This window comes from Carcharhinus amblyrhynchos, chromosome 5 (assembly GCF_965287045.1).
Source record: "Carcharhinus amblyrhynchos chromosome 5, sCarAmb.v2.hapA, whole genome shotgun sequence".
NCBI lineage: Eukaryota > Metazoa > Chordata > Chondrichthyes > Carcharhiniformes > Carcharhinidae > Carcharhinus > Carcharhinus amblyrhynchos.
In genome coordinates, this window is record NC_137328.1 from 126,767,295 (window position 1) to 126,784,332 (window position 17,038).

Consider the following 17,038-nt stretch of genomic DNA (forward strand, 5'->3'; position numbering starts at 1 on the left):
CTGCAGGACATTGCTGCAGGAGTCCCTCAAGGTAGTGTCCTCGGCCCAACCATCTTCAACTGCTTCATCAGTGACCTTCCTCCCATCATAAAGTCAGAAGTGGGGATGTTCACTGATGACTGCAAATGTTCACCAGCATTCGCAACTCCACAGATACTGAAGCAGCCCATGTTCATACCTGTATTAGCAACAGTTCAAGAAGGCAGCTCACTGCTCATCACCACTTAAAGGGCATTTAGGGATGGGCAAAAATGCTGTAATGCCCACATCCCATGAAAGAATAACTAAAAGCAAATGGAAGTTTGAAATCAGTTTCCCTGTTGTTCATCTCCTCAAGACTGCTAGGTTGTATATCCTGTACAAGAACCAAGCAACTTTTAATTCATCAGACTGTGCCCAGTAAAAAGTCCTCAGCCACCTTTTCAGTCCAAGTGGCATCTGTTCCTCTTTTCCAAATGCCGACCCCACATCCACGTTTCAGGATTGTCTTCCCAAAGAACAGATTTGACTGTCTGGACCCACTTCAAAATGCTAGTTACTGCTGCGACTCCATCCCATCTCTGCCATTGGAGAATGGTACAGCACAAAAGGATGCCATTTGGGTTCTTCTGACAATGCCGCCTCATTGAAGAAATTTATTAATTAATCGCACCCCTCAGTCTATTCCCCATAACCCCCAAATTTCAACTGCTCATATATTTATCCAGTTTTCTATTGAATTTGTTTCTATTGCTCATTCAGGCCACTGCATTGCTAATAAATATGTTTTCTTGATAAAGCTACTTAGAATAGAAGCGTGTTTTTATAACAGTATTATCACTACAGAAGATTTAATAATTTGTTAAATCAGAAGTTAGTGAAAATGTCCCCCAGTATTGTTCATGGGTCCTCTCATATGGCTCCACATAGTTTTATAAAGTTGCATTATGTTTCTTACAGAAGCAGGACTCTTGTTCCGACTTATCCTGGTTTTTGTGTTACTCGGCATGTCCTTGGTGCTGCTGTTGACCCTGTTTACCAAGAGCCAGAGGTAGGTGTAACTTAAACATCACAAATGATATACCAGATCGTACCTTCCTGTTCAACCTCTCCACTCAGAATCTTACAGTATGGCCTTTTGGTCCATTGTCTATGTATGTGCTACGAACATACAAATTAGAAGCGGGAGTGGGTGATTTGGTGCCTCAAGCCTGCTCCGCAATTCAATTAGATCACGGTTGCAGCCTCACTGATTCTCTGAGTTTTCCATTCCCTACCTTTTTCCATTTGAACTATGTGCCCTTACTGACTGAAGCAGATCTCCAGTTAATCCATTCTTCTGTCCTATTCCTGTCAGCTTTTACAAATATTTATCCAGTTATATTTTTAAGGTTACCCTGGCTTCTGGTAGGACATTGCAGCCTCTGAATTAAGGTATCAGTGCCCTAATCCTGAATTACTCCCCTGTCTCTTCAAAACAGAGTAAATTTGGAGTATTGAAATGAGGACTCAGGCCCTGCAATTTAAGTGCAGGAAATGGAACTTCTGTTTCTTCACCCCAGTATGTATTTGATTTGATTTGATTTACTATTGTCACATGTATTAACGTAGAGTGAAAAGTGTTGTTTCTTGCAAGCTGTACAAACAAAACATACTGTTCATAGAGAAGGAAACAAGGTTTAAAGGAGATGTACGAGGCAGATTTTTTACACAGACAGTGGTGGGTGCCTGGAACTCACTGCTGGGGGAGGTGGTGGAAGCGCATACAGTAGTGACTTTTAACAGGCGTCTTGACAAGTACATGAATAGGATGGGAATAGAGGGATATGGTCCCTGGAAGGCTAGGGGGTTTTAATTAAGTCGGGCAGCATGGTCGGTGCAGGCTTGGAGGGCCGAAGGGCCTGTTCCTGTGCTGGAATTTTCCTTGTTCTTTGAATTGAGAGAGTGCAGAATGTAGTGTTACAGTCATAGCTACGGTGCAGAGAAAGATCAACTTAATGCAAGGTAAGTACATTCAAAAATCTGACAACAGCAGGGAAGAAGTTGTTCTTGAGTCAGTTGGTACGTGACCTCAGACTTTTGTATCTTTTTCTGAAGGAAGAAGGTGGAAGAGAGAATGTCCGGGGTCCTTAATTATGCTGGCTGCTTTGCCTAGGCAGCAGGATGTGTAGACAGACTCAATGGATTGGGCTACATTCATGACCTTTTGTAGTTTCTTGCGGTCTTGGGCAGAGCAGGAGCCCAGACCAAGCTGTGATCCAACCAGAAAGAATGCTTTCTATGGGGCATCTGTAAAAGTTGGTAAAAGCTGTAAAAGCTGACATACCAAATTTCTTTAGTCTTCTGACAAAGTAGAGGCATTGGCGGGCTTTCTTAAATAAAGTGTCAGCATGGGGAGACCAGGACAGGTTGTTGGTGATCTGGACACCTAAAAGCTGAAAGCTCTCAACCCTTTCTACTTTGTCCCTGTTGATGTAGACAGGGGCATGTTCTCCTTTATGCTTCCTGAAGTCGATGACTATCTCCTTCGTTTTGTTGATATTGAGGGAGAGATTATTGTCGCCGCACCAGTTCACCAGATTCTCTGTCTCATTTCTGTATTCTCTCATCATTGTTTGAGATCCAATCCACAACGGTGGTGTTGTCAGCAAACTTGAAAAGCAAATTGGAGGGGAATTTGGCCACACAGTCATAGGTGTATAAGGAGTACCATAAATAGGTAGGTCCAATTATAAATTCTCTACCAGCAAACACCCATTTGTATAAAATTATGACATAAATAAGTACAACATAGGAACAAGGAGGAGTTGTAGGCCATTCAGCCCCGCGAGTTCGCTCCACTATTTAATAAAATCATGGTTAATCTGATAGTAACTGCAAATCTGTATCCCTCCTACCCCCAAAAACCTATCGCCCTCTTACTTAACAAGAATTTATCTACCTCTGCCTAAAATTATTATAAGACTCTGCTTCTAGATGGCACGGTGGCACAGTGGTTAGTACTGCTGCCTTGCAGCATCAGGGACCCAGGTTCAATTCCGGCCTTCAATGATAGTCTGTGGGGAGTTTGCATGTTCTCCCTGTGTCTGTTTCCTCCAGATGCTCCTGTTTCCTCCTACACTCCAAAGATGTGCAGGTTAGGTGGAGTGGCCATGCTAAAAGTGTGGGGTTATGAGGATAGGGTGGTGGTGGACCTGGGTAAAATGCTCTTCAGAGAGCCGATGCAGACTCAATGGGTCGAAATGACCTCCTTTTGCCCATTCTATGATTTCACTGCCTTTTCAGGAAGAGTTCCAAGACTCACAGGGAAAAAAAAATTGCCTCATCTCTGCATTAAATAGGCAATCCCTGTTTCTAAACAGTTATCCTTAGTTCTAGATTCTCCCACAAGAGGAAATCTTCTCTCTACATCCAGCTTGTCAATACCCTCATGATCTTATATGTTTCAATTAAATCACCTCTTACTCTTCTAAATTCCAGTGGGTACAAGCCTATTCTGTCCAATCTTTTCTCCTCAAATAACCTGCCTATTTCAGGTATTAGTCTGATAAACCTTCTCGGAACTTCCAATGCATTTACATTTTTCCTTAAAAAAGGTGACCTACGTAGTGTTTCAGATGTGGTCTCTCCAATGGCCTGTACAACTGAAACGTAACCTCTCCCTATTCTTGTAATAAATTCCCCTCAAAATAAATGATAACATGCTAGTTACTTCCCAAATTACTTTCTGCACCTGTGTACTAACATTTCGTGATTCATACTTCACACCTTGTTGAAGAAAGAGTTAAAGGTAAGCCAAGGAACTGCAGGTCAATCAGTTTAACTTTGGTGGTGGGGAATCTCCAAGAAAAAATGGCTGGGACTTTCCAGTCTTGCTGTAGTAGGTTCCCCTGCAGCAGATGCTGTAAGTCATTCAAATGTCCATTGACTTCAGCAGGACTGGAAAATCCTGCCCGCAGGAACGGCTGGAAAATTACAGCCAATAATTCAAGACAAAAGTAGCCACATGGACAAATGCAGATTAATTAATGAAAGCCAGCAGGGATTCACATGGGGACAATCATGTTTAGTTAATTTGATGGAGTTTTTTTGAACAGGTAACAGATAAGATTGGTGAGGGTAGTACTTTTGGTGTAGCATAAACTGATTTCCACAAGGCATTTTATATAGTGCCACATAACCGACTTGTGAGCAAAGTTATAGCTTATTGAATGAATATAATGGCGAGACTAGAGGAAGACATAAATTAAAGTTTATTTTATTAGTCACAAGTAGGTTTACAATAACACTACAATGAAGTTACTGTGAAATTCCCCTAGTTACAAGAACTAGGAGCAGGAGTTGGTCATCCCGCCCCTCGAACCTGCTCCGCCATTCAATACGATCATGGCTGATCTTTTCATGGACTCAGCTCCACTTACCCGCCCACTCACCATAACTCTTAATTCCTTTACTGTTCAAAGATTTATCTGTCCTTGCTTTAAAAACATTCAATGAGGTAGCCTCAACTGCTTCACTGGGCAGGGAATTCCACAGATTCACAACCCTTTGTGTGAAGAAGTTCCTCCTCAACTCAGTCCTAAATCTGCTTCCCCTTATTTTGAGGCTATGTTCCCTAGTTCTAGTTTCACCTGCCAGTGGAAACAACTTCCCTGCTTCTGTCTTGTCTATTCCCTTCATAATCTTATATGTTTCTATAAGCTCTCCCCTCATTCTTCTGAATTCCAATGAGTATAGCCCCAGTCTACTCAGTCTCTCCTCATAAGCCAACCCTCTCAACTCCGGAATCAACCGAATGAATCTCCTATACACCCTCTCCAGTGCCAGTATATCCTTTCTCAATAAGGAGACCAAAACTGTGCACAGTACTCCAGGTGTGATCTCACCAGCACCTTACACAGCTGCAACATAACCTCACTGTTTTTAAACTCCATCCCTCTCACAATGAGGGACAAAATTCCATTTGCCTTCTTAATTACCTGCTGTACCTGCAAACCAACTCCTTGAGATTCCTGCACAAGGACACCCAGGTCCCTCTGCACAGCAACATGCTGCAGTTTTTTACCATTTAAATAATAGTCCATTTTGCTGTTATTGCCGCCAAAATAGATGACCTCACATTTACCAACATTGTACTCCATCTGCCAGACCCTCGCCCATTCACTTAGACTATCTATAATCCCTTTGTATACTTTCAGCGTCCTCTGCACTCTTTGCTCTGCCACGCATCTTAGTATCATCTGCGGATTTTGACACACTACACTTGGTCCCTAACTCCAAATCATTTATATAAATCATAAACAATTGCAGTCCCAGGGACACCACTAGTTATTGATTGCCAACACTCTGGCACCTGTTCAGGTCAATATACCTCACCAGCATGTCTTTCAGACTGTGGGACAAAACTGGAGCACCCAGAGGAAACCCACACAGACATAGGGAGAACATGCAAACTCCACACAGTGACCCTAGCCAGGAATCGAACTCGGGTCCCTAGCACTGTGAGGCAGCAGTGCTAACCACTGCGTCATGGAGTTCTTCAGGGGTCAGCGTTTGGACATTTGTTTTTCTTGATTTAAATTAATGACCTAGACTTTGGTGTACAGGGCACAATTTCAAAATATGAAACTTGGAAGCATTGTAAGCTATGAAGAGACAGAGCTTCAGAAGAACATAAGTTGGTGGAATGGGTGGACGGGTGGTAGATGAAGTTCAATGCAGAGAAATGTGGCTCTTTGCGTGCAAAAAATGATTTCTTTCGATAGGAAGAACATGGAGATGCAATATAAAATAAAAAGTACATCTCTATAAGTCAGTGAAGGTGGCCGAACAGACTGAGAGAATGATTAATAAAGTATACTCTAACCTAGGTTTTATTCAAAGGAGCAACGACTCAAAGAACAAAGAGGTCATGTTGAACTTGTAAAAGACAGTAATTTGTCTTCAGCTGGAGCAATGTATTCAATCTGGTCGCCACACTACAGGAAAGATGTGAAGGCATTGGAGTGGGTGCAGAAAATTGCATCACCCCCCGCCCCCCAAAGACACAACAGCCGATTGAATGGCAGCCAATCAACACCCTGAGAGCTGAAAGACACTCACCTGAATGCAGCTTTCAAAATTTCTCACAAGTATCTGTTGCCAATGGGCCCCTAACTGGCCGCAATCACTGCCCCCACACTCCCCTGACTGGATACACTCAACTGCCCCCACACTCCCCTGACTGGCTGCACTTGCTGCCTCCACACTCCCCTGACTGGCCACACTCACTGCCCCCACACTCCCCTGACTGGCCACACTCACTGCGTCCACACTCCCCTGACTGGTTGCACTCACTGCCCCCACACTCCCCTGACTGGATACACTCACTGCCCCCACACTCCCCTGACTGGCCTCACTCACTGCACCCGCACTGCCCTGACTGGCCACACTCACTGCGTCCACACTCCCCTGACTGGCTGCACTCACTGCCCCCACACTCCCCTGACTAGATACACCCAACTGCCCCCACACTCCCCTAACTGGCTGCACTCGCTGCCCCCACACTCCCCTGACTGGCCACACTCACTGCCCCCACACTCCCCTGACTGGCCGCTCTCACTGCATCCACACTCCCCTGACTGGCCACACTCACTGCCCCACACTCCCCTAACTGGCTGCACTCACTGCCCCCACACTCCCCTGACTGGCCTCACTCACTGCCCCCACACTCCCCTGACTGGCCACACTCACTGCCCCCACACTCCCCTGACTGGCCGCTCTCACTGCATCCACACTCCCCTATTCTTGTAATAAATTCCCCTCAAAATAAATGATAACATGCTAGTTACTTCCCAAATTACTTTCTGCACCTGTGTACTAACATTTCGTGATTCATACTTCACACCTTGTTGAAGAAAGAGTTAAAGGTAAGCCAAGGAACTGCAGGTCAATCAGTTTAACTTTGGTGGTGGGGAATCTCCAAGAAAAAATGGCTGGGACTTTCCAGTCTTGCTGTAGTAGGTTCCCCTGCAGCAGATGCTGTAAGTCATTCAAATGTCCATTGACTTCAGCAGGACTGGAAAATCCTGCCCGCAGGAACGGCTGGAAAATTACAGCCAATAATTCAAGACAAAAGTAGCCACATGGACAAATGCAGATTAATTAATGAAAGCCAGCAGGGATTCACATGGGGACAATCATGTTTAGTTAATTTGATGGAGTTTTTTTGAACAGGTAACAGATAAGATTGGTGAGGGTAGTACTTTTGGTGTAGCATAAACTGATTTCCACAAGGCATTTTATATAGTGCCACATAACCGACTTGTGAGCAAAGTTATAGCTTATTGAATGAATATAATGGCGAGACTAGAGGAAGACATAAATTAAAGTTTATTTTATTAGTCACAAGTAGGTTTACAATAACACTACAATGAAGTTACTGTGAAATTCCCCTAGTTACAAGAACTAGGAGCAGGAGTTGGTCATCCCGCCCCTCGAACCTGCTCCGCCATTCAATACGATCATGGCTGATCTTTTCATGGACTCAGCTCCACTTACCCGCCCACTCACCATAACTCTTAATTCCTTTACTGTTCAAAGATTTATCTGTCCTTGCTTTAAAAACATTCAATGAGGTAGCCTCAACTGCTTCACTGGGCAGGGAATTCCACAGATTCACAACCCTTTGTGTGAAGAAGTTCCTCCTCAACTCAGTCCTAAATCTGCTTCCCCTTATTTTGAGGCTATGTTCCCTAGTTCTAGTTTCACCTGCCAGTGGAAACAACTTCCCTGCTTCTGTCTTGTCTATTCCCTTCATAATCTTATATGTTTCTATAAGCTCTCCCCTCATTCTTCTGAATTCCAATGAGTATAGCCCCAGTCTACTCAGTCTCTCCTCATAAGCCAACCCTCTCAACTCCGGAATCAACCGAATGAATCTCCTATACACCCTCTCCAGTGCCAGTATATCCTTTCTCAATAAGGAGACCAAAACTGTGCACAGTACTCCAGGTGTGATCTCACCAGCACCTTACACAGCTGCAACATAACCTCACTGTTTTTAAACTCCATCCCTCTCACAATGAGGGACAAAATTCCATTTGCCTTCTTAATTACCTGCTGTACCTGCAAACCAACTCCTTGAGATTCCTGCACAAGGACACCCAGGTCCCTCTGCACAGCAACATGCTGCAGTTTTTTACCATTTAAATAATAGTCCATTTTGCTGTTATTGCCGCCAAAATAGATGACCTCACATTTACCAACATTGTACTCCATCTGCCAGACCCTCGCCCATTCACTTAGACTATCTATAATCCCTTTGTATACTTTCAGCGTCCTCTGCACTCTTTGCTCTGCCACGCATCTTAGTATCATCTGCGGATTTTGACACACTACACTTGGTCCCTAACTCCAAATCATTTATATAAATCATAAACAATTGCAGTCCCAGGGACACCACTAGTTATTGATTGCCAACACTCTGGCACCTGTTCAGGTCAATATACCTCACCAGCATGTCTTTCAGACTGTGGGACAAAACTGGAGCACCCAGAGGAAACCCACACAGACATAGGGAGAACATGCAAACTCCACACAGTGACCCTAGCCAGGAATCGAACTCGGGTCCCTAGCACTGTGAGGCAGCAGTGCTAACCACTGCGTCATGGAGTTCTTCAGGGGTCAGCGTTTGGACATTTGTTTTTCTTGATTTAAATTAATGACCTAGACTTTGGTGTACAGGGCACAATTTCAAAATATGAAACTTGGAAGCATTGTAAGCTATGAAGAGACAGAGCTTCAGAAGAACATAAGTTGGTGGAATGGGTGGACGGGTGGTAGATGAAGTTCAATGCAGAGAAATGTGGCTCTTTGCGTGCAAAAAATGATTTCTTTCGATAGGAAGAACATGGAGATGCAATATAAAATAAAAAGTACATCTCTATAAGTCAGTGAAGGTGGCCGAACAGACTGAGAGAATGATTAATAAAGTATACTCTAACCTAGGTTTTATTCAAAGGAGCAACGACTCAAAGAACAAAGAGGTCATGTTGAACTTGTAAAAGACAGTAATTTGTCTTCAGCTGGAGCAATGTATTCAATCTGGTCGCCACACTACAGGAAAGATGTGAAGGCATTGGAGTGGGTGCAGAAAATTGCATCACCCCCCGCCCCCCAAAGACACAACAGCCGATTGAATGGCAGCCAATCAACACCCTGAGAGCTGAAAGACACTCACCTGAATGCAGCTTTCAAAATTTCTCACAAGTATCTGTTGCCAATGGGCCCCTAACTGGCCGCAATCACTGCCCCCACACTCCCCTGACTGGATACACTCAACTGCCCCCACACTCCCCTGACTGGCTGCACTTGCTGCCTCCACACTCCCCTGACTGGCCACACTCACTGCCCCCACACTCCCCTGACTGGCCACACTCACTGCGTCCACACTCCCCTGACTGGTTGCACTCACTGCCCCCACACTCCCCTGACTGGATACACTCACTGCCCCCACACTCCCCTGACTGGCCTCACTCACTGCACCCGCACTGCCCTGACTGGCCACACTCACTGCGTCCACACTCCCCTGACTGGCTGCACTCACTGCCCCCACACTCCCCTGACTAGATACACCCAACTGCCCCCACACTCCCCTAACTGGCTGCACTCGCTGCCCCCACACTCCCCTGACTGGCCACACTCACTGCCCCCACACTCCCCTGACTGGCCGCTCTCACTGCATCCACACTCCCCTGACTGGCCACACTCACTGCCCCACACTCCCCTAACTGGCTGCACTCACTGCCCCCACACTCCCCTGACTGGCCTCACTCACTGCCCCCACACTCCCCTGACTGGCCACACTCACTGCCCCCACACTCCCCTGACTGGCCGCTCTCACTGCATCCACACTCCCCTGACTGGCCACACTCACTGCCCCCACACTCCCCTGACTGGCCGCACTCACTGCCCCCACACTCCCCTGACTGGCCACAGTCACTGCATCCACACTCCCCTGACTGGCCACACTCACTGCACCCGCACTGCCCTGACTGGCTGCACTCACTGCCCCCACAGTCACTGCCCCCACACTCCTCTGACTGGCCGCACTCACTGCACCCGCACTGCCCTGACTGGATACACTCACTGCCCCCACACTCCCCTGACTGGCCGCACTCACTGCACCCGCACTCCCCTGTCTGGCCACACTCACTGCCCCACACTCCCCTGACTGGCCACACTCACTGCCCCACACTCCCCTGACTGGCTGCACTCACTGCCCCACACTCCCCTGACTGACCACACTCACTGCCCCCACACTCCTCTGACTGGCCACACTCACTGCCCCCACACTCCCCTGACTGGCCACACTCACTGCCCCCACACTCCTCTGACTGGCCACACTCACTGCCCCCACACCCCCCCTGACTGACCACACTCACTGCCCCCACACTCCCCTGACTGGCCACACTCACTGCCCCCACACTCCTCCGACTGGCTGCACTTGCTGCCCCCACACTCCCCTAACTGGCTGCACTCGCTGCCCTCACACTCCCCTGACTGGCCACACTCACTGCCCCCACACTCCCCTGACTGGCCGCACTCACTGCCCCCACACTCCCCTGACTGGCCACAGTCACTGCATCCACACTCCCCTGACTGGCCACACTCACTGCACCCGCACTGCCCTGACTGGCCACACTCACTGCCCCCACACCCCCCCTGACTGACCACACTCACTGCCCCCACACTCCCCTGACTGGCCACACTCACTGCCCCCACACTCCTCTGACTGGCCGCACTCACTGCCCCACACTCCCCTGACTGGCCACACTCACTGCCCCACACTCCCCTGACTGGCTGCACTCACTGCCCCACACTCCCCTGACTGACCACACTCACTGCCCCCACACTCCTCTGACTGGCCACACTCACTGCCCCCACACTCCTCTGACTGGACACACTCACTGCCCCCACAATCCCCTGACTGGCCACACTCACTGCCCCACACTCCCCTGACTGGCTGCACTCACTGCCCCACACTCCCCTGACTGGCCACACTCACTGCACCCACACTCCCCTGACTGGCCACAGTCACTGCATCCACACTCCCCTGACTGGCCACACTCACTGCCCCCCCACACTCCCCTGACTGACCACACTCACTGCACCCACACTCCTCCGACTGGCTGCACTTGCTGCCCCCACACTCCCCTAACTGGCCGCACTCACTGCCCCCACACTCCCCTGACTGGCCGCACTCACTGCCCCCACACTCCCCTGACTGGCCACAGTCACTGCATCCACACTCCCCTGACTGGCCACACTCACTGCACCCGCACTGCCCTGACTGGCTGCACTCACTGCCCCCACAGTCACTGCCCCCACAATCCCCTGACTGGCCGCACTCACTGCACCCGCACTCCCCTGACTGGCCTCACTCACTGCACCCGCACTCCCCTGACTGGATACACTCACTGCACCCGCACTCCCCTGACTGGATACACTCACTGCCCCCACACTCCCCTGACTGGCCTCACTCGCTGCACCCGCACTCCCCTGATTGGCCTCACTCACTGCACCCGCACTCCCCTGACTGGCCTCACTCACTGCACCCGCACTCCCCTGATTGGCCTCACTCACTGCACCCGCACTCCCCTGTCTGGCCGCACTCACTGCCCCCACACTCCCCTGACTGGCCTCACTCACTGCACCCGCACTCCCCTGATTGGCCTCACTCACTGCACCCGCACTCCCCTGTCTGGCCGCACTCACTGCCCCCACACTCCCCTGACTGGCCACACTCACTGCCCCACACTCCCCTGACTGGCTGCACTCACTGCCCCACACTCCCCTGACTGACCACACTCACTGCCCCCACACTCCCCTGACTGGCTGCACTCCCCGCCCCACACTCCCCTGACTGACCACACTCACTGCCCCCACACTCCCCTGACTGGCTGCACTCACTGCCCCACACTCCCCTGACTGACCACACTCACTGCCCCCACACTCCCCTGACTGGATACACTCACTGCCCCCACACTCCCCTGACTGGATACACTCACTGCCCCACACTCCCCTGACTGGCCTCACTCACTGCACCCGCACTCCCCTGATTGGCCTCACTCACTGCACCCGCACTGCCCTGACTGGATACACTCACTGCCCCCACACTCCCCTGACTGGATACACTCACTGCCCCACACTCCCCTGACTGACCACACTCACTGCCCCCACACTCCTCTGACTGGCCACACTCACTGCCCCCACACTCTCCTGACTGGCCACACTCACTGCCCCCACACTCCTCTGACTGGCCACACTCACTGCCCCCACACCCCCCCTGACTGACCACACTCACTGCCCCCACACTCCCCTGACTGGCCACACTCACTGCCCCCACACTCCTCCGACTGGCTGCACTTGCTGCCCCCACACTCCCCTAACTGGCTGCACTCGCTGCCCTCACACTCCCCTGACTGGCCACACTCACTGCCCCCACACTCCCCTGACTGGCCGCACTCACTGCCCCCACACTCCCCTGACTGGCCACAGTCACTGCATCCACACTCCCCTGACTGGCCACACTCACTGCACCCGCACTGCCCTGACTGGCCACACTCACTGCCCCCACACCCCCCCTGACTGACCACACTCACTGCCCCCACACTCCCCTGACTGGCCACACTCACTGCCCCCACACTCCTCTGACTGGCCGCACTCACTGCCCCACACTCCCCTGACTGGCCACACTCACTGCCCCACACTCCCCTGACTGGCTGCACTCACTGCCCCACACTCCCCTGACTGACCACACTCACTGCCCCCACACTCCTCTGACTGGCCACACTCACTGCCCCCACACTCCTCTGACTGGACACACTCACTGCCCCCACAATCCCCTGACTGGCCACACTCACTGCCCCACACTCCCCTGACTGGCTGCACTCACTGCCCCACACTCCCCTGACTGGCCACACTCACTGCACCCACACTCCCCTGACTGGCCACAGTCACTGCATCCACACTCCCCTGACTGGCCACACTCACTGCCCCCCCACACTCCCCTGACTGACCACACTCACTGCACCCACACTCCTCCGACTGGCTGCACTTGCTGCCCCCACACTCCCCTAACTGGCTGCACTCACTGCCCCCACACTCCCCTGACTGGCCGCACTCACTGCCCCCACACTCCCCTGACTGGCCGCACTCACTGCCCCCACACTCCCCTGACTGGCCACAGTCACTGCATCCACACTCCCCTGACTGGCCACACTCACTGCACCCGCACTGCCCTGACTGGCTGCACTCACTGCCCCCACAGTCACTGCCCCCACAATCCCCTGACTGGCCGCACTCACTGCACCCGCACTCCCCTGACTGGCCTCACTCACTGCACCCGCACTCCCCTGACTGGATACACTCACTGCACCCGCACTCCCCTGACTGGATACACTCACTGCCCCCACACTCCCCTGACTGGCCTCACTCACTGCACCCGCACTCCCCTGATTGGCCTCACTCACTGCACCCGCACTCCCCTGACTGGCCTCACTCACTGCACCCGCACTCCCCTGATTGGCCTCACTCACTGCACCCGCACTCCCCTGTCTGGCCGCACTCACTGCCCCCACACTCCCCTGACTGGCCTCACTCACTGCACCCGCACTCCCCTGATTGGCCTCACTCACTGCACCCGCACTCCCCTGTCTGGCCGCACTCACTGCCCCCACACTCCCCTGACTGGCCACACTCACTGCCCCACACTCCCCTGACTGGCTGCACTCACTGCCCCACACTCCCCTGACTGACCACACTCACTGCCCCCACACTCCCCTGACTGGCTGCACTCCCCGCCCCACACTCCCCTGACTGACCACACTCACTGCCCCCACACTCCCCTGACTGGCTGCACTCACTGCCCCACACTCCCCTGACTGACCACACTCACTGCCCCCACACTCCCCTGACTGGATACACTCACTGCCCCCACACTCCCCTGACTGGATACACTCACTGCCCCACACTCCCCTGACTGGCCTCACTCACTGCACCCGCACTCCCCTGATTGGCCTCACTCACTGCACCCGCACTGCCCTGACTGGATACACTCACTGCCCCCACACTCCCCTGACTGGATACACTCACTGCCCCACACTCCCCTGACTGACCACACTCACTGCCCCCACACTCCCCTGACTGGATACACTCACTGCCCCACACTCCCCTGACTGGATACACTCACTGCCCCACACTCCCCTGACTGGCTGCACTCACTGCACCCGCACTCCCCTGTCTGGCCGCACTCACTGCCCCCACACTCCCCTGACTGGCCGCACTCACTGCACCCGCACTCCCCTGACTGACCACACTCACTGCCCCCACACTCCCCTGACTGGCCGCACTCACTGCACCCGCACTCCCCTGTCTGGCCGCACTCACTGCCCCCACACTCCCCTGACTGGCCGCACTCACTGCACCCGCACTCCCCTGTCTGGCCGCACTCACTGCCCCCACACTCCCCTGACTGGCCGCACTCACTGCACCCGCACTCCCCTGTCTGGCCGCACTCACTGCCCCCACACTCCCCTGACTGGCCACACTCACTGCCCCACACTCCCCTGACTGGCTGCACTCACTGCCCCACACTCCCCTGACTGACCACACTCACTGCCCCCACACTCCCCTGACTGGATACACTCACTGCCCCCACACTCCCCTGACTGGACACACTCACTGCACCCGCACTCCCCTGACTGGCCACACTCACTGTCCCCCCAATGCCCTAATAAGCCAGAGCTGTATATAAGCTGCAGGAATGGACACACAGCCAGTCACACCACAAAGATCTCTGTGTGGAAACCTGCTCCCAGATTTTCAGAGGCAATGAGGAGCACCTGCTAGATGCCATGGAGGAGAGGCGTGAGCAGATCTTCCCTGACCAGGGCCCTCACCCAAGGGGCATCTGCCACAGCATTGTGGGAGGAGGTAGCAGAAGCGGTGAATGTCAGGAGCCTGACACCACGCTCTGGCAGGCAGTGTCGCAAAAAAAATGAACGACCTTCTGCAAGCAGCAAGGGTGAGTGAACATTCCACTTGGAACCCCGCACATGCTTGGCACGGATCTCCTACTCTCTTAGACACCTGAAGTGACCCTTCTCCCAGGAACAGAATCTAACCCCTTCCTCTACCCCTCAACGAGCATCCTTCAGTGGTGACCGCTTTCCCCAAAGCTGTCAGCACAACACGCATTGCGCACCACGCTCTGCAATATGTTAATGCTTGCTATCCACCTTATGTTCCTACAGGAAAATAACACTCACAATGCACGGGAAACAACACAGATTGATGGTGGTATGCCTGACCTGCGGCAGCTGTAATAAGTCTCACAACACCAGGTTAAAGTCCAACAGGTTTATTTAGTAGCGCAAGAAATCAAGTTTTTACAAACTTGTGCTGCCAAATAAGCCTGTTGGACTTTAACCTGGTGTTGTAAGACTTCTTCCTGTGCTTACCCCAGTCCAACGCCGGTATCTCCACACTGTGGCAGCAGTCCAGCCTTGAACAGCATGTCCATGGAGCTGGCAGGAGGTGATGGGCCATCCTGTATGGTCACCAAGAAGCAGGTCAGCATACAGCATGCAAGTGAGCAGAAGCGCACCCTCAACCTAGGTACTCCTCTAACTAAGTGTGATGCGGCCCATGACCCTCTGAATGACACCTTGGAGGGAGGCACCAATGAATCGTCCGAAAGCAGCACTACTAAAGGAGCACCATCACGTACCACACAACCCACCAACACAGAGACTATCACCACGGTGGCTACCTTTAGTGTTGAGGCTTCTGGTTCACGAACTGGTGAGGATATCATAGCTGTCGATGCACATCGGGTGGAGGCAGGCACATCCGAGGGCTCGGGCACACAGAGGTCTGCCAGAGGTCAGGATTCAGCTGTTCCCCAAGCCAGTTGCTGGGATTTTTTTCCTCCCAAGGCTGGTGGAGATCCATCAGGAAACCTGGGAATTCGTGGAAGAGCCGTCAGCAACCATGTTGCGACTGCAAGTCTGTTTAGGGGAGACAAGCTGTTGTTAAAGATAGAAGGATGGTGAGTGTTGAGGGCCTGAATGCGATTACTGTCACTAGAGAGGCAGTGCTTGATAGACTAGCGGGACTGATGGTGGACAAGTCCCCAGGACCGGATGGAATGCATCCCAGGGTTCTGAAGGAAATGGCTGAGGTGATAGTAGACGCCTTAGTGATTATTTACCAAACTTCGCTGGATTCCGGGGAAGTGCCAGAAGATTGGAAAACGGCTAATGTTACGCCACTGTTTAAAAAAGGTAGCAGGCAAAAGGCAGGGAATTATAGGCCGGTTAGTTTAACGTCTGTTGTTGGAAAAATGCTTGAATCCGTCATCAAAGATTGGCGGAACGGCAAATTGTGCAGAGGGTGTGGAAAGTCTGCAGAAGGATCTAGATAGGCTGGGTGAATGGGCCAGGAACTGGCAAATGGAATTTAATGTTGGCAAATGTGAGGTTGTCCACTTTGGTAGGAATAGTGGTAGGAAGGACTATTACTTACATGGCGAAAAACTGCAGCATGCAACGGTGCAGAGGGACCTCGGGGTCCTTGTGCATGAGTCACAAAAACCCAGCCTGCAGGTGCAGCAGGTGGTCAGGAAGGCGAATGGGATGCTGGCCTTCATAGCGAGGGGGGTTGAATATAAAAGTAGAGATGTCTTGCTGCAACTGTACAGGGCACTGGTGAGGCCGCAGCTGGAGTACTGTGTGCAGTTTTGGTCACCGCACTTACGCAAGGATATTTTGGCCTTGGAGGGAGTGCAGAGGAGGTTTACTAGGCTGATTCCGGAGTTGAGGGGGTTGAACTATGAGGAGAGGCTGAATAAACTAGGCTTGTACTCGTTAGAGTTTAGAAGAATGAAGGGAGATCTCATTGAGACATATAAGATGATGAATGGGATGGATAGGATAGAGGTGGAGAGGCTCTTCCCGCTCAGAAAGGACAGTAGGACTAGAGGGCACAGCCTCAAGATAAAGGGGGGGCAGTTTAG

At 51.7% G+C, this 17,038-nt stretch overlaps 1 protein-coding gene across 1 annotated transcript in view; it reads left to right on the forward strand.

Moving 5' to 3' along the window:
• The window catches only part of LOC145343339 (growth hormone receptor-like), a 159,788-nt gene that overhangs the window by 127,782 nt on the left and 14,968 nt on the right, over nucleotides 1-17,038 (forward strand). The window contains exon 11 of the mRNA XM_080189559.1: nucleotides 940-1,030. Coding sequence (XP_080045685.1) covers nucleotides 940-1,030 — 91 coding nt within the window. The remainder of the gene's footprint in view (nucleotides 1-939; nucleotides 1,031-17,038) is intronic.